Below are 24,111 nucleotides of genomic sequence, written 5' to 3'. Positions count from 1 at the left end.
AGATTTAGTTCTGTCAAGGTAAAATGCTAATGGTCGCCTGACATCCAAGATGTGTAACGTATTGGTTGCCATGGGGCTTTGGGAAGGAGGAGGGAAAGTGGACAGGTTGGTTTCAAAGGAAAGAGGACAGCATCTTCAGTAAGAATTTCAGGTTTGGTCATAACATGATCTTGTTTTTGTGAAAGATTGTGTATGGTGGGTATGCCAGGAGAGCACCTATTTCTCCTACTCATCGGGCAGATGCGATGGTGATGAGAAATGCTGTTTTCATAGATAGGTATATATGTAGGAGCACACTGCCATGCTTAAACAGGGGGCCAGTGAGACAGTGCAAAACTAGGTTGGGATCCCAAGGTGGGGTGAGGTCTTGTATTTGAGGATACAGGTTTTGAAGGCCCTTAAGGAATCTTTCCATTAGTGTGTCGATAAATATGGAATAACCTATATTGGGGTGTAAAATGCAGTGATGGCGGCCAGGTGTATGTGAACGGAGCTTGTGGAGAATCCTGATCTTTTAAGTTCTAGAGTGTAGTCTAGAATGAGAGACAAAGGAGCACTCATTGCAGGGACATATTTAGTGTCGCACCAAGTTCACAATCTTTTCCATTTATAGAGGTAAGTTGTACCACATTTGCTATTTAAAAAAATCTTTTTCACCTCTTCTGAACAGGTCATCACCGAATCCTAGAACCACAGAGAAGTCATGCCTTCAGATGTAGGAGTTCTAGATTGGGATAGAGGATTTGGCCTGCGTCCTGCGAGAGGAGGTGTGGAGTCAACTGTATGGTGATTGGTGCACAGACCACCATGTGCATGAGGTAAGGATACCAAATCTGTCGTGGCCATGTTGGGGCCATGAGAATGACTGTGGCTTGTTCCACCTGTATCTTGTGAAGCCCTTTGAACAATAGGGAAAAGGGTGGAAAGCCACAGAGAAGGGGTGCACCCCATGTAATAAGCAAGCAGAACTGTGGACATTTGGCAGCTTTGGGTGTGCTGAAGAGATCTATGCTCGGGAATCCCCAGCAATTGAATATGTCCTGCAGGGCTCTTGTGTCTAACTCCCAGTCGTGATCTTGTGAGAATTTCCTGGTCAGCGAGTCTGCCATGATGTTCTGGTGTCCAGGTATGTATGAGACCAAGATGCTGATGATGTATTGGATACACCAGTTCCAAAATTTTAGTGCTTCTGATCACAGGGATTGGGACCTCGCTCCCCCATGTCTTTTGATATAGAACATGCAGGTGATGTTGTCCGTCGTTACTCTTATTTATGGTCCTTTGTCTGATTAATGGTAGAAAGTGTCGGCATGCATTGCGTACTGCATGTACTTCTAGGAGATTGATGTGCAACACTGATTCTGAGGGGGACCACCTGCCCTGTACCATGGAGGTCTGTAGATGTGTTTCCTACTCACGTAGGGAAGTGTCGATTGTTTGTATCAAGGACAGTGTTGGGTGAAGGAAGGGCACCCCTGACATTTTGGGGGTATGTACACCAGTCTAATGAGTTCTTGATCTTGATTGGTATCAATAGCAGGTTTGTTTAGGCTGTGTCTGTTTGTAGCCATCCCTGAAGATGGCACGTGTGTAATCTGGTATGTTTCACCACGAACGTGGCTGCTGCCATATGACTGAGCAGTTGTAGACAAGTCCTGGCGGATATCTGCAGGCTAGTGGCTCACAGTGGAGATGAGACTGACTATGACCAAAAATCTGTGATTTGGGAGGAAGGCTCTTGCTTTGGCAGCCTCCAGCTGGGTCCCAATAAATTCCAGAGCTGTACTGGTGTCAGTACCAACTTTTGTATGTTTATCTGGAGGCCGAGGTTGGAGAAAAGGTCCATCATTTTTCTTATGGCTTCGACAGTGTAGACTCTGGAGGGAGTTTTGAGGAGGCAGTCATCTAGATATGAGAATATTACAATCCGTTGTTCATGTGTGTGCACTGCCATCACCGCGAGGACTTTGGAAAATACCGATGACACTGTAGAAAGCCAAAGGGTAGTACCTTGTATTAGTAGTGGTTGGACTCCCAAGATGAATCTGAGGAATTGCCTATGGGAAGGGTGTAAGGTGATATGGAAGTACGCGTCTTGCAGGTCAAAGGCCGGAAACTAGTCCCCCCTGTTCCAGTGCTGGGATAATTGTTGATAGTGTGACCATCTTGAAGCATTGTAGTTTGATGAACTTTTTGAGGTTCCTCAAATCTAGGATAGGTCTCCACTCATCTAATTTCTTTTGGATCAGAAAATAGGGGGAATAAAAATCTTTCCCTCTGTGCTAGAATGGGACCAGTTCTATGGCTCCCAGTTGCAGAAGGTGGTTTATTTCTTCTTGTAGAAAGTGTTTGTGAAAAGGGTCCTTGAAGAGGGACGGAGAGGTGGGGAGGCTGGGTGGAAGAGAAGGGAATGGGATGAAGTACCCTTTGTTGATGATTTCCAAGACCCACTTGTCTGAGGTGACTTGTTGCCATAATAGGTAGAAGGTGGCCAAGCAGTTGCCAAACTGATGGTCTATTGAAGATGGTTGCAGCAACTGGACCAGAGGGAGGCATCTTGGGGCCTCGACCAAAGCTTCAATATTGTTGTTTGGAGGTCAATGTGTGAGATGTAGCCCCTTGAGCTGGGATCTGCCTGAGTTTGGGAGGAGGCCTCTGTTGCCTACATTGCGCGTCATACTGTTGCTGACGGGTGAAATGTATAGGTTGAAATCTTGGGATAGCTTGGTATCTACCCTGTCTTATCTTAGGTGCTGGTGTATATATGCTGAGTGAACAGAGTAGCGCTCTAGAATCCTTTAAAGAATGGAGGGACTCATCCATGTGCTCGGAGACGAGTTTAGGCCCTTCAAAGGGAAGATCCTTGACAGTGTTCTGCACCTCTCTGGGGAATATGAAGAGGTGAAGCCATAATGCTCACCTCATCACCACCAATGTTGCAAAGGAGCAAGCAGCCATGTCCGCAGAGTCCAAAGAGCCTTGCAGTGCCGTATGGGCCAGGAGTTGTCTTTCCATCACCCGTACCTGGAACTGCTCCTTTTTGTTGTCTGGGAGGAGTTGACAGAATTCTTGACATTTTGAATAGTTCGTATGATTAAATTTGGGTAGGAATGCCTCATAGTTATCAATACAGAACTGGACTGTAGATGAAGAGTATGCTTTATGACTGAAGAGGTCTAGCCTCTTCTAGTCCCTGTCACACGGGGTTGTCCTAGAGTGGTGATGTTGCCGCTTCTCTTATAGCGTGTTGACCATGAGGGAACTTGGGAGAAGGGTGGGAGAACAGAAATTCAATGTCTTTAGTGGAGACATGGTATTTCTTATCTGCTTGTTTGCAGGGTGGTAGTATTGAGGCTGGGGTCTGCCAGATCACCTTGGTGGTGTCCAACAAGGCCTCATTGATTGGGAGTGCGATCTTAGCCGATGGAGAGGCTTGCAAAATGTCGAGCAACTTGTGTTGTTGCTCTCTGATCTCCTCCAGAGAGATCTGGAGAGAATCTGCAACCCTGCGGAATGTTCTTGGAACTGCCTAAAATTGTCCTCCAGTGTTGGAAGTGGTGGCATGTTGGCCTCATCAGGGGAAGATGAGAAGAAGTGGGTTGGTGGTGTAACTTCTTCCTCCATTTCTTCCTCCTGCTCCTCTAGCAGTTCTTGTTTGGTGTCAGGTGGTCAAGAGACTGTTGAAGACAGGGATCATATTTGTCTCTGCTCCATGGGCGGTTTGGAAAAGTGTGCCCTATATGCAGCCCATGGATCCCAACAGGGCCAATGTGAGGGGAATTGGCATGTGGGGTTGCATCAGGGAGGTCTGTAACAGAGAACTAGATCACTTGTGGTCTCTGGGTATTGAGGATGATAAGATAATTCCCTGTGTGGCTGCCCTTTATGAGGGTAGAGTGCGCGGTGCAATGGAGTACCCCTCCTCCTCTTCTTCCTTGCTAGAGAAGGGTGATGCGGTCCTTGGTGGTGAAGGGGACTGGCATTGTATCTCCAGGGAAGAGGCATGTATTGCAGGGAGCTAGCTATGGAGAAGCAGTGACTCTGGAGTATCAGAGATGATTGGGACTTGTGGGTACCGAAACTCCTGTAGTACTAGCAGGAGCATCGTGAGCACCGGTGACTGTGTAGAGCAGGAGTGGGCAAACTTTTTGGCCCGAGGGACACATTGGGGTTGCAAAACTGTATGGAGGACGGGGTAGGGAAAGCTATGCCTCCCCAAACAGCCTGGTCCCCGCCCCTATCTGACCCCTCCCACTTTCCACCCCCCTCAGAACCCCCAACCCATCCAACCTTGTCCCCTGACTGCCCCTTCCCGAGACCCCCCGACCCTAACAGCTCCCCCGGGACCCCACCCCCATCCAACCACCCTGCTACCTGTCCCCTGACTGCCCCAACCCTTATCCACATCCCCGCCCCCTGACAGCCCCCCTGGGACTCCCACATTTATCCAACCCCCTGCCCCGTTCCCCGTCCCCTGACCGCCCCCCCCCCGAACCTCCGCCGCCCCCTGCTCCCTGTCCCCTGACTGCCCCCTGGAATCCCCTGCCCCTTATCCAACCCCCTGACCCCCTTACCATGCTGCTCAGAGCAGCATGTCTGGCAGCCGTGCCACCCGGCCGGAGCCAGACATGCTGCCCTGCAGGAGCGCGCAGCCCTGCCGCCCAGAGTGCTGCCCGCACAGTTGCGTGGCTGCAGGGGGAGGGATGATAGCAGGGGAAGGGCCGGGGACTAGCCTCCCTAGCCGGGAGCTCAAGGAACGGACAGGATGGGCTGGATGTGGCCTGTGGGCTGTAGTTTGCCCATCTCTGGTGTAGAGGAGGGAGTGCATTCTCTTGAGTGGCCAGTAGATGGTGCTGAGGCTTGCATCATTGCCGAAGACTTGGCTGGCATCGAGGGTTTGGTCAGTGCCAAGGATGTGGTTGGTGGCAACGCACTCAAGAGTTGCTTTAGTTGAGGCAGTTGGTACCAATTTAGAAATTCTTGCACTGTCCTACTCAGTCCTGAGGGGTAGTATTTCTGGCTGTGGTCCTGCCTGTTTAGGGTCCTTGGACTTCTCCTTAGTGCCGGTACTAGAGGTGGCCAGAAGGTTGTGGGAACTAAGTCTCACCGCTGAAGACATTGAGACTACTGACCTCGCAAGGGATGCCTTACTCTGAGGCAGCTCCTTAGAGGGTGAGCTAGTGCCCTGTTTCTTTTTGTCTGGGTGGGAGACAGCAGATTTCCTCTTGGTGCGTTGTGAATGAGGGTTGGCTGATGACTGTGCCAATGGTGACTGCTGTGTTGGAGAGGTACTGGAGCCAGGGTCTGACACTGGCTGCAGAGAGCTCTCCACTCATAAGAGTTTTACCCTCAGTTCATGGTCCTTTCTGGACCGGGCCTTCAACTTGAGGCAGTGGGTACACTTCTGAGAGACATGTCCCTCACCAAGACAGCATATGCACTGTGAATGACCGTCGCTCAGGGGAATGGCCTCATGACACAAGAGGCACCTCTTGAAACCAGGGGATCTCCCAAGAAGGGAGAGCTTCCCAATAGGGAAGGGCATCGCAAAGGAAACCTACACTAAGCTAAAGAATAATGGGGAGGAAAGAGCAATGCAATTATTTTTTTAAGTGGGAAGAAAAAGGAAACAGCTAATATCTATGAAATTATAATGGAAACACTACTATTACTAACGGCTATGGATGTCTGAAGGGCTCTGCTCAAGATTCCGTCCCAAATCAAAGATGGTTGAGAAGGAACTGAGGGCAGTTGAACTACACAATGCTATATAGATGCCGCTCACGGTGCGAAATGGGGAGGAGCGCATGTGTGGCCCAATAGGCATTGCTACTGAAGATCTCTGATCTCAGGTGCAGGGGACGCTACTGCACCCACAATGGAGCACCCACAGGGACACTATTCAAAGAAGAACTGATACTTTTTTGTTTGCAAACTTCCAGTAAAGTCAATTTTGTGCTTGTTTCCTTATATGTATTTGCATTCAGTCATTACATGACTTTGGTTTAGACACCTCTCTCTCTAAAAGGAAGGTAGAATCATTAGAATTGTATTAAGTTTCTAACTGGAAAGGAAAGAAATGCCCAGAAGAAAAGATCTGTCCCTCCTGACATCTGTGATTAAGAAGCAGTCCTTTGTACTTTGTCTATTCCCTACAAACCTTTCAGCAATCCAAGATATCTATGAGTCTACGGTATCTATTTATATATGGGGACATGAGAACTATTAAACACTTTTGGTACAGCGAGTACATTTTTTTTAAGCTCCTTTGGCAGCTGACTTTAAGAAAAGGAAGGAAATGGATAAGAAGGAATTAATGTTCATCCCCCTTGAACATGGGATGCATGATTCAGACTTTAGTTATCTAATCAAAGGGATAAGATATGAACGATTCACTATAAGATTTCTGCAAGACAGGAAAACTTGATTTGGATTTAAAGTCCGTACAGGCTTCTCTGCAGAGCTTCAAAAGCACAGCTTTTAAAACTTACTGTTAAAAATTCCCAGAAAAGCTAATTAAACACTCCTCTCTCTCTCTCTCTCTCTCTCTCTCTCCCCCCTCTCCTCCACCTCCGGTTACAACATACTTCTAGAGGAGAGGTCCCACGAGTCAAATACTGAATGAGTGCAGTTGCCTACTAAAAGTAGGGTTGAATCCAACTTTGAGCAATTCAAAATACAAATTAAGATTTAAAATTAAGATTACAACACCCCAATTTTCAAGATATAAAAGTTTTAGTTTAACAGCACACATATTCTTCCATTCCAGATTTAAAAGATTTTTCTAGACAAGTGATTGTAAAAGCTAACATTACTCATTTGATAAAAATAAGCTCTCTGTTTTAAAAATAGTTATTTTAATATACATAAGAAAGATATGTATATCTCACAGAAGATGCATAATAAACATGAAAGATATTACATTCATTGCAAGGGATAATATTTCTTCAAAGTCATACTCTTGAATACATCCCATTCAGGAATACCACTACTTTAAAAAGCCTTCATTTTAACGATATGGATAATCAGAAATGCAAATAAATACAGGTTGAACCTCTCTAGTCCGACACTCTCTGGTCTGGCAACATCTGTGATCTGGCATGATTTTAGTTAGCCGGATGTCCGCTTATCATGGGTGAGGCCAAGTTTCCCGTGGTCTGGCAAAGTCCTGCCAGTCCTGGCTCTCAGCGTTCTGTGCTGTTATTTAGCTCTAATTTACCCCTAAATATGTCTTCTAAGAAACCAGCAAGCAGTGGAAGTGTTGGTAATTCTGCTAAGCATAAGCATGTGTCAATATCCATACAGCAAAAGGTGGAATTGCTGCAGAAATTGGAAAAGGGCACATTGGTACATGCTTTGTGTGAGTTTTACAATGTATGGTCATCTACAGTGTATGATTTGAAGAAGCAAAAGAATCAAATCCTTAAATTTTTTGCCAAAAGTGACAGTAAAAAAAAGTATGAGTGTTCGTAAGACTTCGAAGGAGGGGAAAACCAGCGATTTAGATAGTGCGCTTATACATTGGTTCAAGCTTCGTAGGAACGAAGATGTTAGCATTTCAGGGGAGATGATGGCACAAGCAAAAATATTCCACAAAGAACTTAACCTGCAACATGAGTGTGACTATTCACAAGGATGACTACAGAAATGTAAAAACAGGCATGGCATTAGTCTACTTCGTGTGTGCAGTGAAAAAAGAAGTGCAGATATGGAAGCTGCCACTAAGTAAGTTGACGAATTTGCACAGTTAAGGTTTGTCTACATTACCCGCTGGATCAACAGGCAGCGACCGATCCAGTGGGGGTTGATTTATTGCATCTAGTCTAGACACGATAAATTGACCGCCGAGGACTCTCCCGTCAACTCAGGTACTCCACCAGGCCGAGAGGCGCAGGCGGAGTCGACGGGAGAGCGTCAGCTGTCGACTTACTGCAGTGAAGACACCGTGGTAAATAGAAGTAAGTACGTCGAGTTCAGCTACGTTATTCACGTAGCTGAAGTTGCGTAACTTAGACCAATCTCTCCCCTCCCCCCAGGGTAGACCAGGCCTTAGTTGCAAATGAGAAATTATCCCCAGAGCAGGTATACAATGCCAATGAAACTGCTCTCTATTGGTGTTGTATGGCTAAAAAAAGTTTGCTACTGATGCAGAGAGGCCACCATCTAGTACGAAGGAGTAGGAGGACGGGTAACTGTCCTTGGTTGTAGCAACGCAGCAGGCACGTACAAATGCAAGCTCGTGGTTATTGGGAAAAGTGTGAACCCAAGTGCATTCAAAGGGGTGAAAATATTCCCAGTGGTATACTGTGGCAACAAAAAGGGATGGATAACGACTAATCTATGTCTCGAGTGGTTTGAGAAATAATTTGTACTGGAGGCAAGAGCCCTCCATAGGTCTGGATCCGAAGTGCCAAATTGTGCTGATTTTCGACAATTGCTCTTCCACCCTAAAGCAGAGCTGCTTGTCAAAGATAATGTGCTGGGACTGTATTTACCTCCAAACTACCGATTCACTGATTCAGCCTGGTGATCAGGGTATCTGATCCCTGAAGTGAATGTACATGTCTGAGTTTATGCACCAATTGCTAGTATCGCTTAATGATAGGAAGAGTTTGACAACATTTAGGAAAGAATTTCACCTCAAGGATATAATTTGGACACTAGCTAGAGCCTGGAAAAGAGTAACTCCAACTACTCTGAAGAATGGATGGCACAAATTGTGGTGAGCCCTAATGTTTGAGGACAGTCCTGACGTCAATGACGAGTCCGAGTTCGCTGGATTTCAAGTGTCTGAAAACCAAAAAATTGTTAGTGAGTTAATGGAGTATGCCAGCGGTATGTCTCACCCTGTAGTGCTTGAGCTGGCCAAGCATTTGGGAGAGGAAAATTTACTAGATGGATGGAAGTCGACAAAGATGCACCAATTGCTAGTCATATGACGGATGAAGAACTTGTGCAAATGGTACAGCAGGGAAAAAATGAAGATAACAAAGAAGCCAGTGATGGTGATGAAGATGATGAGGAGTATGTCGCAGAAAAAATTTCTATAGATAAATGCATTCGTTGGCAACAAATGTAATAGACGGACTGGAGCAAAGACAATTCTTTTCTGAGTAAGAGATCATGTCTCTCTACATGATAGGAGAAAAACTCATTAAAGAAAAACCAAAATACATGAGACAAGCCAAGCTGGAAGATTAGATAAAGGTAGTGAAGAGGAGCGGTTAGCAGCACTCTACAGTCAAAAATCCTGTTGCCTCCACTTCATCTACCCCGGATATACACCTACAGCAGAAACCCCGGATGTAACTCAAATGTAATTTGAGTTAGCAGTTCTTGTCACATCACTTTGGAAGCGGAATTCAGGCATCATTTTAGGTGAGTAAATTATAGATTTACCTGTATTATCATCTATTTCTTTTTCATATTATTTTATGTTTTTTACGCTTTATTTATTTCCTTGTGCCAATACAGTAAAATTGTATAACAACACTAACACTTTGTTATGAAGAGAGACGGTAAGCCTTGGCTAGGCGGCGTTGCAAGCGTGTTTCATTTATTCGCCTCGGCGAGATAAAAATAAAAAGAGACCCGCTTGCTACAATATTGACCTCCCGTGGTTCAGCAAATTCTCTGGTTCGGCACCGGTCAGTTCCCGAGGGTGCCGGACTAGAGAGGTTCAACCTGTATTGTCTCGTGAGGGAAAAATATATTTTATGATTACTTTGTCCTAAAGTCATACATCCATGGATTACTTATGAGACATAAGAGGACAACTCACATGCAGTACCACTTGTTAAATCTCAAGTCATTTCCTAAAGGGATTATAATACTTTGTAATACTATAATAGTAGGGGGTGGGGAGGTTAATGGCTGAAAACTTCCTTCTCTTTGACAGTATAACATGTTATAACCATATTATCTTTTCTTAAGATGAATATCTTAACAAACTTTATAACACTGAATTAACTTGCAAACATTTAAGGAAGTCATCCCTAAATGACGAAAGTAACTACTCCGCACTAAGATTTATGGGTTAATCAGACATTTATATCTATATGCGTTTCACACATCTACTACAGGACCTAGCAGGTAAGAGTCCAATCTATTAAATGGAGATTTCCTCAAGTTCTGTGGAAAAAAATCAGCTTTTTAGCTTTCTTTTCTGTGTCTTATCTTTTGCCAGTAGGACAAGTGGCTATTTTTGCCTGTTTTGGGGATGGGAAGGACCCTATACATTAGAACATGAACAAAGGCCACACTAGTGTCATTCCATGTGTCATTCATTTTTCCTTACAGATACAGTTTTACTTTTCTACAATTGCTGCTCATATTGCAAGCCCAAATACATGAAATCCCCCAAAGGCTACTTCATGCTTCTCTTTTAATCAGCCCAAAGGGAGTACTTGTTCAGCAAACTAGTGGCAGCCTTTCACATAGAGGTTAAAAGGGTTGCTCTTTGGGGCTTGCCTGGTCTCCATTGGCTTGGACAATGGGATTCCTGATTTTGGCTCTGAACCCTAGTCTTCAACATGACAGCAGCTTATGTTGTAAATCTCCACTATAATAGTAGGGATTGAATCAATAATCCTGATGTCTTAATATGACCTAGTGAGAAGGTCAAACTATACCCTGAAATTATCTAAGTGATCTTGGCTATTCTCCATGACAGTACAATGTGAGAATACTAAACCAGCAAAAATAAAGTATATGAAATGTGATCTTTTCCAGACCAGTTCTTAAACTTGTAGACTGAGGAAGCTGAATATTTATTCAAAATTTCCATTTTCACTCACTTGTCTGTGAGCCTTCTTTCTTAATTTAGGCTCTCCACTTTAATGCTCTGAGTGACACCTACTGGTATATTATAGAAATATTCTATGCAGCATCTTGCCTTTAGAAGTTACTACAAGGTCACCTATACCTTTCCTGACACACAGCCTCCTTTTTTGGCTTCATTCATTGACTGTGTTTATCCAGAGAATTTGTTTTTATTGTTTGTGATTTAACAGTCAATTATATTTACAATAGGCTAGTTTGTATGTTCAATTATTTCTTGGCACTTGTTTTAGTTATTTCCCTGCACATTCCCACATAATTGATATTTAGGTGTGGGGAAGGGCTGCAGAAAAGGAAAATGTTGTTGTTTTCCTGGGTTTGCCCAGCTCACCCCTCTGTGCAAGAGGTGGAGATGGAATTGTGGTAGGGTGACCAGATAGCAAGTGTAAAAAATTGGGACAGGGTGGGAGGTAACAGGTGCCTATATAAGAAAAAGCCCCCAAAATCAGGACTGTCCTTATAAAATTGGGTCATCTGGTCACCCTAAATGGTGGGTGCAAGTGGCCCAGTTCTGAGCATCCCAAAAAGCATCAACTAACTAGTAGAGGGGGATAAAGTTCCTGCAAAGGGTGTAGCAATATTCTACATTGTATTTTTTAAAGCACACCGTTGTCTGGGGAATCTGGTGCATTCAATTTACAAAAATTTGCTCAGATGATCCTTAGATAGGATGATTTAGCAACATCCAGAGGAGATAAAGTCTATCACAGGTAAGGAAATCCCCCTCATCTCATGAGCTTGAACAATGTTTTTTGTGAGATATTACATTTGTATATCTGTATATTGCTCTTTTTCTGTATAAAATCCCACCTGGATTATAGGCAGAGAAAAAGTAGAAGATATACAAATAATTTTTGAAAACACTAAAATTTCCTAAAGTAGTTGCCTGTAAAAACATGTCTATATATAGAATACAGTAACGCTTCACTTAAAGTCGTCCCGGTTAACATTGTTTTGCTGTTCTGTTGCTGATCAGTTAGACAACATGCTCATTTAAAGTTGTGCAATGCTCCCTTATAACGTTGTTTGGCAGCTGCCTGCTTTGTCCACTGCTTGCAGGAAGAGCAGCCTGTTGCAGCTAGCTGGTGGGGGCTTGGAACCAGTGTGGTCCGGCAGCCCCCCTATCAGCTCCCCGTTCCCCTAAGTTCCCTGTGCAACAGCTGCCCAGCAGTCTATCAATTGCCGGCAGTTCAGCTGTCCCTCCCCCTACTGCCATGTGCTGCTTCTGCCCTCTGCCTTGGAGCTGCTCCCCGGAGCCTCCTGCTTGCTGTGCGGGGGGTGGGAGGGGCTAATGTCAGGGTGTCCCTCTCCCCCCTGCACCCCACTTACCCCATTTCCATAGAGCAGGAGGAACACAACAGGGCTCAGGACAGAGGGAGCTTCCTGGCAGCAGCTGCTGTCTCAGCTTGTTGATCTACTTAAAAAGGCAGTGTACTTAGAGTAGGGTCAGCGTACTTAAAGGAGCAATGCGCATCTCTCTCTCTCACACACACGGGTGTGTCTCTGTATGCCATGCTGTCTTCCCTCCCTCCATTCGTGCTGCCTTGTAGAGTGTGAGGCTACAACAACAACGAGTTAAGCCCTGAGGGTTCAGCCAATTGCTAGTTCATCATTTAGCAGTAAGGCATTCCCTGGGAAATATCCCACCCTCTGACTTCACCACCTCAACCAAGCTTCACAATCATCATTGCTGTATACCAGTATTAAATTGTTTGTTTAAAACTTAGAGAGAGAGAGAGAGAGAGAGAGAGTGAGTGTGTGCGCGTGTGTATTTATATAATGTAGTCTTTAATCTCGAGAAAAAAATTTCCCTGGAACCTAACCCCCCCATTTACATTAATTCTTATGGGGAAATTGGATTCGCCTAACATTGTTTAGCTTAAAGTCGCATTTTTCAGGAACATAACTACAACGTTAAATGAGGAGTTACTGTAGAATGATGTGGTACAGAAGTTCAATTAGCATTTGTGAGTAATATGGGGCTCTGTCAAACTCATGCTGACAAAACCTAGAAGTTGAATCACACAACACTATCACAAGTTAGTTACATACAATAATGGCAGATTCCAGATGGAATTTTTTAAGCAAATACTTCCTCCAGCGAGAGTCATTCTAGTTAGAGCAAGGCAAAGAGGCAAATCTTGCATTGCCCTTTGAACATTGTCCTATATGGGTTTGTTCTAATTTTTTTCCAGTACAGAATGTGTTCGATGTTTTTCTCCTTCCCTTTCTTCCTTTCATTTTTGTTTGACTGTTAGCCTTGGTTTCTTTAACTCAGTGTCTCTCAGAATCTCTCTCTACTTCTCTCTAACCACTCCATCTTTACTTTTACTTTTCCCCTCCTTCCTTCTAGCGACCTTTCCCTCCAGTCTATTGCATCATCATGCCTTCTTTTCCCCAAACTCTCCAATTATCCCCACTGCCAATCAAGAAAGGGGTTGCTGGTGGCAGGAAGCTGTGGTGGCCTGGACTAGATTCCAACAGGAAAGAGGCAGTCCTAACCTGCAAACTGTTCTTGGACTTGGAAAGGTCAAGAATTTCAATCCCCATCAGAGGAAAGGAATGAAATAGAACCACAGGAATATACTCTCTCTTTCAAGGATGAAGGGAGTTAGGTGGTGAACCATCTGGCACTTTGGCTTTTCTCTTACACCTTGTTAAAACGTTGTCTCTCCCCTCCTCCCGTCCAGCTGGCCCCTGCATCTTCCTTTTCCCTGTAATGGTGTGTGTATTTGGGGATGCTTTAGCCCCAGCATCCAGACACCTGTGCTACCAACATAACAGAAATCTGGAGTTGCCAAATTTGAAGATATGGTTACAGTTAGATCTATGAGTGGAAAAAGTTTGTTATACTATTACATGCAAAAAACTATGTTAAAGAACATTAAGGTTGCAAAAATCAAGCACTCAAATGTTAGCAAATGCCAGAATTAAAGTTACCTGTGAAACCTTAATTTGGCTCCCTTGTGAAGATGCATTGTAATACAATCTTTAAATACATCACAAGCTAGTAATGTGATCTAATTATTTTTGACTCCCGACTCCTATATATACACAATACAATAACTGTGAAAGTTGTTATAGTTTAAATCAAAATACAGGGAGACCAGAATTAATTGCTACTACATTAACTACACTGTGTGGCAGCAATATTAAGTGTATCACAATTGAAAAGATCTGGTTTTCCATTTCTCTGTGCCTAAAATGAATAGAATTATACTCACAGGATTTGACTTCATCTCCATAAGGTTGTCTAGGATACGTGTGACTGGTAGATTCTGTGAAAGAGAATTTGAAACTAGTGAGTTGCAAAAATGTTTACTAAGAAATATGCAGAAGCTGTTCTGCAACCCAACTATATTATACGGAATGTTGAATTTTGTAATTTACAGCACACTCAAATCTCTTACTTTGAGCTGCTTTACTGTAATGTTCTGTAGGGAAAAGTAACTGTTCTAGGTTATTTTATGTATAGAATAGTTAATAGGTCCAGAAATTTTAAAGTAACTCAAATAAATACCAATGATTTTTTAAAAGGGGCAGGTAAAATTGCTTTTTAAAGAGTAACCATATACTTGCAGTATAAATGACTTATTTTAGATAAAATAAACTGAAACAATGAAGAACTAGAGTAAAATCTCCACAGAAGAACACAGTGCACCTCCTAGAGCAGACTACATTTGAGAAACATGCTCCTTCCCTTTCTTTCACATTCTTGAAATTGTTTGCCATACCACAGGCCTAGTGAGCTTGGTCTTATTTAGCAGTTTTTAAGCAGGCAAGGACATGCTTTAAAAACTTGATTTGTTTCAAAAATCCGCAGTTTGCTTCTCTAGATATACAGCAATTCTTTTTTTCCAAAGATTGTGGCTGAATCCTTAGCTGCACTCAGTAAGCTGAGACAGGAGCCACAAAGGAGCCATTTGCAACGTCTGGATCCTAGGACATGTTCTATCCACTGCACAGTTTAGGGCAGTCCTAGATTATTTTGGCTTGTAACAGTCCCTAAAGACTGATATGAGGGTCGAGGATGGCAACAACCGCCTCCAATCTGGTGCAACCAGAATTTTCCTGAGGAGGGGGCCCAGAGCTCTCCCTCTACTGCACCTGCACCCAGCCCTGAGCTCTCCCCCACCACTTCTCCATACCCAGGCCTGAACTCTCTCATGCTGCCTCTGCAACCAGAACTGTGTTCTCCCCACTGCACCCAGCTCCACACATATTCCCCTCCTGATGCCTCTCACTCTTCCCCACACATTACCCAGTACACAGCCCCAAGCTCTTACCCAGATAGGTGGTCAGGTTGAAAAGCACCATACCTACTAGGGGCCAGGCAGTTCTGGGAGCCCAGACCCTACCCTCATTCTACATCTCTGTTGCCCCAGGAAGCACCAAAAGCCTGCATCCAGTCCTCCCACCCTGTTGGTGCCCCGGGTCTGCTTCTCCCTGGAGTTCCCAATGTCCATAGGTGCCGAAAGGAGTACAAGAGTGGGGGATAGGATAGCCATGGGACAAGGAAAAGGCCAACATCTTCTGTTAGGAATTTAAAAAGTTAACAAAATATACTATCAAGTTTGTGAAAGACATTTATTTGTTAATATCAGGTTCTTTCATCATTCATGCCACAGATGTTCTCCGTATAAAGAGCAAACAGAAGTTCCATGTACATTTGCAACACTGGCAGAAAATATAACAAGCAAGTGAAGACAATGACGATACAATAAATGGTTAACACTTTTATGTAATTTGTGCTGCTGTTGAGCTTCTCCTGTAGGCCAAACTAGTTGAATTTCAGGAAATGTGTTCAGCCAGCTGAAGGATCTGATATCCAAGTGTATTTACAAAGTTCTTTTCTAATGGCCAACACAAATATAAGCCTGGAGCAGAAACTCAACTGAGTAGCTTTAATTCTACTTGCCTGGGATTAGCTAAAAAAGGATTTAAATCTCATCCTGCAAAATAAGATCCTCCAAATTCTCTTGACAGACCATTATCTTTGGTCCTAATTCTATTGCACTGATATTGAAATACATAATGAGCTGTGTGTGTTTATTCAAATATTAATCTTTTTTATCTAACTCATTTATAAAAAAAGCAATCTACTGAACTTTTTACCATTACTCTAAACTGCTTCATTGTCTTTACCGTATCAAGTGTAAAGCTCTTGGTGAAAGCCAGAGAGTTTTCTTTTTTAATCATTATTACAGTATAATATACCCAAATTAAAAGCCAATTCAACAATGTAGGATGGGATTCTCAGTGAAATCTTTGATCTTTATCCATTCGATATTAAAGATGCCTTATAATTCAAATTTTAGCTGTACTTACTTTCTGTATTGCTAAATTTGCCATAAACACACCACATACAGGTGGCAATATACATGTGCCATATAAAATGTACCACATGGTTCTGCACTTCATCATACAATTTTGATTGCCTCATCTGTATTCTGCTCACTAATCCATAAAACTGAGGCATAACAAATGAAATAGAAGAGGCAATGAGAAGGCCAGGAGCAAGTGACAAGGAGCTAGAAACACAGGACAAAAGATTTTTTCTTTAAACTAAATAGAATGCAGTTTGAGAGCATTCCCACTACAATGTTATAGCATCAGGAAAACAGTGAGTCTCAAGGTTAAAGATAGCAACAAAGTCCTTTCCAGATTGTTTTAAGCCATTTTTGGTCATGAACCTCAAAATTTGGAGAACCACCGATCTGAAGGCATGAAAAAGATATGAACAAAGTGGTAAGATTTTAAGTAGGAGATGGGAAATCTGGAGATGCTAGATGCTTGCTCTATAATTGAACAACAACATAAAGCCAAACCAAGATTAAAACATGGTAATCTAAGGCTAGGAATATGGTAAAACAAGCACAAAAATTGTAGCCTTGTACCGTCAAAGGGTGAAAAACTAAAGTAAATGCATCCAAAGATGATATGCTGGAAGAGAGGCAATAATTCCCTTTAGAGATCTGCTGAGAGAAGGAAGGTCAGAGAGGAAGGAAGGACAGTCCAGTGGTTAGGGTACTAGCTTAGGATTTTGAAAACCTGGATTCAATTCCCTGCTCCACTAGAGACTCCTGTGTGATGCTGTCACTTAGCTTCTCTGTGCCTCACTTCCTCATCCAGAAAATGGGGATAATAGCACTTCCCTAACTCACAGGGAAGTTGTGAGGATAAATACATTAGGCACTTAACGACTTCTTTGTTTCGGTTTTCACCAAGAAGGCTGGTGGTGATTGGATGTGTAACATAGTAAATAGCAGCGAAAATGAGGTAGGATCAGAGGTTAAAATAGAGAAAGAACAAGTTAAAAATTACTTAGACAAATTAGATTTTTCAAGTCACCAGTGCCTGATGAAATGCATCCTAGAATACTCAAGGAGCTGACCGAGGAGATATCTGAGCTATTAGTGATTATCTTTGAAATGTCATGGAAGACGGGAGAAATCCCAGAAGACTGAAAAAGGGCAAATATAGTGCCAATCTATAAAAAGGGAAATAAGGACAACTTGGGGAATTACAGACCAGTCAACTTCTGTACCCAGAAAGATAATGGAGAAAATAATTAAGCAATCAATTTGCAAACATCTAGAAGATAATAAGATAAGTAACAGTAAGCATGGATTTGTCAAGAATAAATCATGTCAAACCAACCTGATAGCTTTCTTTGACAGGTAACAATCCTTGTGGTTAAGGGGGAAGCGGTAGACGTGGTATATCTTGGCTTTAGTAAAGCTTTTGATACTGTCTCACATGACCTTCTCATAAACAAACTAGGGAAATGCAACCTAGATGGAGCTACTATAGGGTAGGTGCATAACTGGTTGGAAAACCATTCCTAGAGAGTAGTGGTTCAAGGGCATAATGAGTGGGATCCCGCAGGGATCAGTTCTCGGGCCAGTTCTGTTCAACATCTTCATCAATGATTTAGATAATGGCATAGAAAGTATACTTATAAAGTCTGCGGACGATACCAAGCTGGGAGTGGTGGCAAGTGCTTTGGAGGATAGGATTACAATTCAAAATGATCTGGACAAACTGGAGAAATGGTCTGAAGTAAATAGGATGAAATTCAATAAAGACAAATGCAAAGTATTCCATTTAGGAAGGAACAATCAGTTGCACACATACAATATGGGAAATGACTGCCTAGGAAGGAGTACTGCGGAAAGGGATCTGGGAATCATAGTGGACAACATCCTAAATGAGAGTCAACAGTGTAACACTGTTGAAAAAAAACCCAAACAGCATTCTGGGATGTATTAGCAGGAGTGTTGTAAGCAGGACATGAGAAGTAATTGTTCTGCTCTACTCCGTGCTAATTAGGCCTCAGTTGAAGTATTGTATCCAGTTCTGGGTGCCACATTTCAGGAAAGATGTGGACAAATTGGAGAAAATCCAGATAAGAGCAACAAAAATTATTAAAGGTCTAGAAAACATGACCTATGAGGGAATATTGAAAAAACTGGGTTTGTTTAGTCTGGAAAAGAGAAGATTGAGAGGGAACGTAACAGTTTTCAAGTACATAAAAAGCTGTTACAAGGAGGAGGGAGAAAAATGGTTCTTAACCTCTGAGGATAGGTCAAGAAGCAAGGATTTAAACAGCAGCAAGGAGGTTTAGGTTGGATATTAGGAAAAACTTCCTGTCAGGGTGGTTAAGCACTGGAATAGATTGCCTAGGGAGATTGTGGAATCTCCATTATTGGAGATTTTTAAGAACAGGTTAAACAAACACCTGTCAGGGGTGGTCTAGATCAGTGTTTCCCAAACTTGGGACGCCGCTTGTTTAGGGAAAGCCCCTGGTGGGCTGGGCCAGTTTGTTTATCTGCAGTGTCCGCAGGTCCGGCCGATCGCGGCTCCCACTGGCCGCGGTTCGCTGCTCCAGGCCAATGGGAGCTGCTGGAAGCGGTGGCCAGTACGTCCCTCAGCCCGCGCCGCTTCCAGCAGCTCCCATTGGCCTGGAGCAGCGAACCGCGGCCAGTGGGAGCCACGATTGGCTGGACCTGCAGACGCGGCAGGTAAACAAACCGTCCCGGCCCGCCAGGGTCTTTCCCTAAACAAGTGGCGTCCCAAGTTTGGGAAACACTGGTCTAGATAATACTTAGTACTGCCATAAGTGCAGGAGACTGGACTAGATGACCTCTCCAGTCCTATGATTCTATGATTAAAACTATGAAGGGGGCCATATAAATAGCTGGATAGCTTCCCCACTAGAATGAGGAAGGAAAGGTAGAAAAATGTTTGAGGGAGAAAGAAAAAGAGCCAACAGAGTTGGAATGGATTGATAATGATACTGATATAAAACAAAGAGGCAAAAGACTTAAAATTGAGGTTTAGGATGTAGTCTCTCTGTGAGGAGATATATTCTGCATAACTCACATGAACATGTTTGATTCTGATGCAACTTAAATAAGATGGTTTGACAACACTCAAGTTCCTCAAACTCTGAGGGAAACGTTTGGGATCATAGGTGCTGGAACTAGGCTTCAAGTGGTTTCCATCATATACAGGGTTTACAGTTTTTTTCAATGGCTATCAGTACCCCCACTATAAAAATTGTTCCAGCACCTATGTTTGGGATAAAAGAAATATAAAATGGTTAGAACAGGGGTCTTGATATCTGGAACACTGCCACTGATTTTTTGAGTTTTTTGTTGTTTTTGTTTTGCTTTTAGCACCTTACCAAATCTTTCTGTTCCTCTCTATTTGTATAACCTTTTCTCATTTTCTTAATTTTAACCCTGGTTTGTTTTTATTATATATGCATCATTATGAGATTCAGGTAAAATATTTGAAGTTAAATTTGAGATAAATATAAAACTAGTACCAAAAATGTAAAATTGACTACTAATCAGCAAGTTGAAATGTACATGGAAAAAATTTCAAATTCCTTAATGGGGCAAAGATATACAATATTGCCATGAAATAGAATGCTACTGGTTAGCATTTACAAAAGTATTATTGTTTTCTAGTTCTTCAGACACTTTTGTTTTGAAGTATTAAAATTAAAAAGAAAAAAAAATGGTTAAACCAATAGAAAATAACCTAACTATGCTAATATAACTTCAGTAAAAGTGACTTCTTTTTAAAATGGATATGAATGATGACAGGGACAAGCAAAACGTTAAATTAACTATTACCATATAATTTTATTTATGTTTTAAAAGCACACATCTAGAAAAGTCAAATGATTGGTAACATTTGTACGTCTTATTCAGTTATGACAGGAATGGATATTATTCATATTTTCTATTATCCTTTGTTTTTCATGAATTAGAAACATAACAGAAGTATTAATTTGTATAAGTACCCACTATAAAAGAAGTCTGAGAAGAAAAGACTTATTCACTTTCCTTACATTAATCTTAATAATATTATGCAGCTTATGTGAATTTGTTTGTTATTTTAGCTGAATATTATTTAACTGGCACTAAAGATGTTAACACTAAAGTTGTAATTAAATTCCTGCTTATGACACTAGCCAGCCTGCAAAGTTAACTGTAACTGTTAAGTGAGGTAATCTTATAAACTCACGTTTACATTTGATTACATTTACATTTGTTGTGCTTAAATTGTTTGTGATGAAGCTAATTTTTCACCAATGAATAGTACTGATGAGTTAAATTTTGTATTTTACTTTTTAGCAGGTTTACAGAGCCCATAATCTTATCTTGCACACCATAAGTAAAAGTGGGCTTCTTGTTATTATTTAATATTTTATTTATAATCCAGTAGCATCCAGAAGCTGTGGTCAAACTCAAGTGCCAGGCACAGTGCAAACGAAGATAGACATGACGGCCTGCTCTGAAGAACTTGCAATCTAAGAAGACAAGTAGCATATTAATCTTGGGAGAAAGGGAGGCAAATATACACAATCTATGGTGATAGCAGCTAGAGATTAAAAACCCACACACATTTTTTATTTTACTTTTTTTTGTTTTAGAATTATTTAAATATCAACTTTCACCAATTGCCCCTGGTCCTAGTCATTCCAAGTGGCAGATTTCTTGTATGTGTTGTGGCAGAAATAGGTCTTGAGTAGAGAACTGAGGGAAGAAAGGACAGTAGCTTTACAGGTTAGTTCAAGGGTGACGGTGATAATTATTAGTAAACGTTTATATTATGGTAATGTCCAATCCCCACTGCATTGGAAACTCTCTGGACACAAATAAGAGATCATGCCTGCCCTGGTGGGCCTTCAATATAGAACACCCAAAACACACGTGTATGTTGATGAATTGGCATAGCTTCGTTAGTTATGTTTTGTTGTTTTTATTTTACTTTTCAATTTTTTAAATTGGAAGTGGAGGTGGAGTGAATGGCAAGAATGGGGAAGTTAGTAGGAGTAAGGGAGCAGGAAAAGGAAGAGGGACAGTCACAGCTTATCACCTGCCTAGCTATAACTGGACATCACAGCAGAAATGAGGGATTTAAAAGAGTATATGGTAAGCAGCTGTATAAATTATATCATGAAACTTCCCAGGCAAAAAGGGTATATGGATGTTTGTGGGAGGTGCAGACAGAGCTGGCATCACTGATGGAGCAGGAAGTTGGGATATGAGAAGGAAGCATAATACAAAAACAGGAATGGAAAAGTATGGGGCAGAATTGAAGGGTATGCAGACACAATTATGATGAGCAGGATATAAGAACCTAAACAGAATAGAATGTCTTGAAGGTTAGGACAAGAAGCATGAATTTGATCTGGTGGAAGAATGAAAGTCAGTTGTGGAATTCTAAAAGGGAAGGAATGTTGTCCAAGTGATAGACAAGGAAGACCATCTTAGCAACCTTGTTTGGGTAGACTGGAGGGTAGTGATGTGGTTGTAAGGGAGAAGTGGTTGCAGTAATCAGGATGAGGGCCTTACAATAAACTCAGGGAGAATTTAGACAATGACTTGCTGAAAGAATATATATCAGAAAAGGAAATTCCCAGGTATAAGTTAGATATAAATTAAATTGAAAAAAAGTTTGAGCAAAAAAGAATATAAATCCCTGAGTGCTGCCCAAGGGAAGAAAAAAAAAAAAAAAAAGGCTAACATTAAAACAAACGCCCAACACAAACCCCCCCCGTGCAGCATGCTTAAATATTAGGCAAAAAGGCATCTTATTTGACTATCCCAAGGAGAGTTAAGTCTTAATATATACACTACTGGGCACAAAAGTTAAAAGCCAGATCAGAAACCTTATAAACCTGCGTTTTTACAGCTTTTCAATCAGGCAATGAATCTCCAAAACAAAAAAGTCAGACAGTAAGTTCTGTTTCAACTTGTTGTCAACAAAGCTATTAGGTTTTAAAGCTAGGTATGTGTAATTTCCCTCAGTCAGTCAGTCACAGTGGGTTTCATATAAAATATCACTATTAGACATTGTTGCAAGAATTAAATGTTTTAAAGAGGTCTTTGGCAAACAATGTAAAAACAGCACTTTTAAATTATTTTCTTAATTATAAATATTTAATTATGTCTTACTGATCCTAACTGTATAATCTAATGCATAACCTATTCACAACACATTTCTGCAGAATTAGCCTCACAAAGTGTCTTATAAAAGCTATGGAAACCAGTTAAAAAGTTTTGTGTGACAGTTGATATTTTTGATGCACAAAAGGTATTCTGATCATAGGGCAACAGTATGAAAAAATACTCAAGATCAGAATAAAAATCAAATTGATTTTTTTTGCTTTTTACTCAACTACTAGTTCAGCCTTTACCAAGACCTTCTATTTGGGGGAAAAAAAGAACTTTTAATTTTATTTAGTTCTTAGGTTGCAGAACCAAAGCTATTTAAAACATACATTGAATTTCTAATTTATTTTTATTAAAATCTGTTTATTCCATTCATTCTTCTATGGCCCATCATTTTAATGGTATTACTGCAACATTTTCATCATACAATGTTCAGGAAATTCAAATGAATGTTTTCTATAACAATTTAGCCCATCTAAATCCACCCAGGAGTTAACTTTTAACTTGTGATAACCATAACTTGAGTTTAAGACTTCAGCCACAAGAGTGAATTTACATATAAACTGTATAAAGCAGTTATGATATTTTTGAGACAACTCATGATTGGCAGAGTCACAAGTGAGTTATACCATAAAATATTTTTCTTAAGTGAAGCTAAATGTTATAAGAGAAGGCAGTGTGGCCTAGTCGATAGCACAATAGACTGGCACTGAGGCAACCTGACTTATTTCCAGTTCAGCTGCTGGTCTGTTGGGTGACCTTGGACAAATCACTTCATCTCTGAGTGACTCAGTTTCTCATCTATAAAATGTGGATAATGATATTTGACCTCCTTTCTAAAGTGCCTTGAGATCTACTGTTGAAAAGTGCTATATAAGACCTAGGTATTATTATTAGACTTGTTACTCTTTTCCATGCTACAGTTCTTCAAGGCTGAGGTTGTTTTATATTTTAGATGAGCTAAATTAGAAGAGCTTGATATGTGATTGAACAGAAGGATCAATATAGTATTAGACTTTCAATAATTTTGGAATGGTTACTGCCGATGACAAAATATGAGATAATCTAAGAAAAAACAGTACATATCCACATATTCTGTGTTTATGCAGGGTATGGGTATTTATTAAAAAATACCTAAAGATGCATATTTACTCCTTTCATGGTGTTGAAATTAGTTTGCAGAGGGTGGACCTAAGACATTTATTACACTTTTTGGGAGCAAATGCCCCTTGAGCATAGGGCCTCATGGGGATAATTTAGGATATTATTCATGGACAATAAGCTTCTTAACAGTGAAAAATAATTTGTTTACAAATTAAAAGCTACAATCCAAATATAAAAAACAAATGTATTTATACTATATGTATATAGAATCTTAGAGAAGGTCTGTTATGCTTAATTTTGTTGCATCTTTAGCACCATTCATTTTAATAAAATGTATTACATGGATAAACTATGGCAAAATGTTTGTTTGAAATGTGCCATCAAAGAAGTTTAAAAATATCATTTGTTGTTTTCCATTCTTAAACTCACTTGTTGTTTCAATACCAAATTCTTCACTCCTTCCATCACAAACTGTGAGCCTGTATTCATAACACGTGAAAACAGACTGAAAAACAAAAACAGACAACACAGTGTATGAATTTGAGCATCTTTGCCTTCAGAGTTGTCTGTTACAAGTCTGCAGACGTTTTAGAATTTTAACCTGCTCTCCATTAAACAAAATGGTATGCTCTAGTAAAACCGTGCCCTAAACCATTATATTAACTTTTTTTTTGTTGGCAGACTGAACAAAAAC

At 41.3% G+C, this 24,111-nt stretch overlaps 1 protein-coding gene across 3 annotated transcripts in view; it reads right to left on the bottom strand.

Annotated features, from left to right (window-relative positions):
- SCFD1 (sec1 family domain containing 1) overlaps positions 1 to 24,111 on the bottom strand; it is a 143,999-nt gene that overhangs the window by 21,900 nt on the left and 97,988 nt on the right. For all 3 annotated transcript variants that reach the window (XM_005299158.5, XM_065593255.1, XM_065593256.1), the window contains exons 19-20: positions 23,847 to 23,922; positions 14,064 to 14,117 (exon numbers count right to left, since the gene is read on the bottom strand). In XM_005299158.5, the coding sequence (XP_005299215.1) occupies positions 14,064 to 14,117; positions 23,847 to 23,922 (130 nt within the window). The remainder of the gene's footprint in view (positions 1 to 14,063; positions 14,118 to 23,846; positions 23,923 to 24,111) is intronic.

Source organism: Chrysemys picta, chromosome 4 (assembly GCF_011386835.1).
Source record: "Chrysemys picta bellii isolate R12L10 chromosome 4, ASM1138683v2, whole genome shotgun sequence".
NCBI classification, from domain to species: Eukaryota; Metazoa; Chordata; order Testudines; family Emydidae; genus Chrysemys; species Chrysemys picta.
This window is presented reverse-complemented; position numbering and strand designations above follow the sequence as displayed.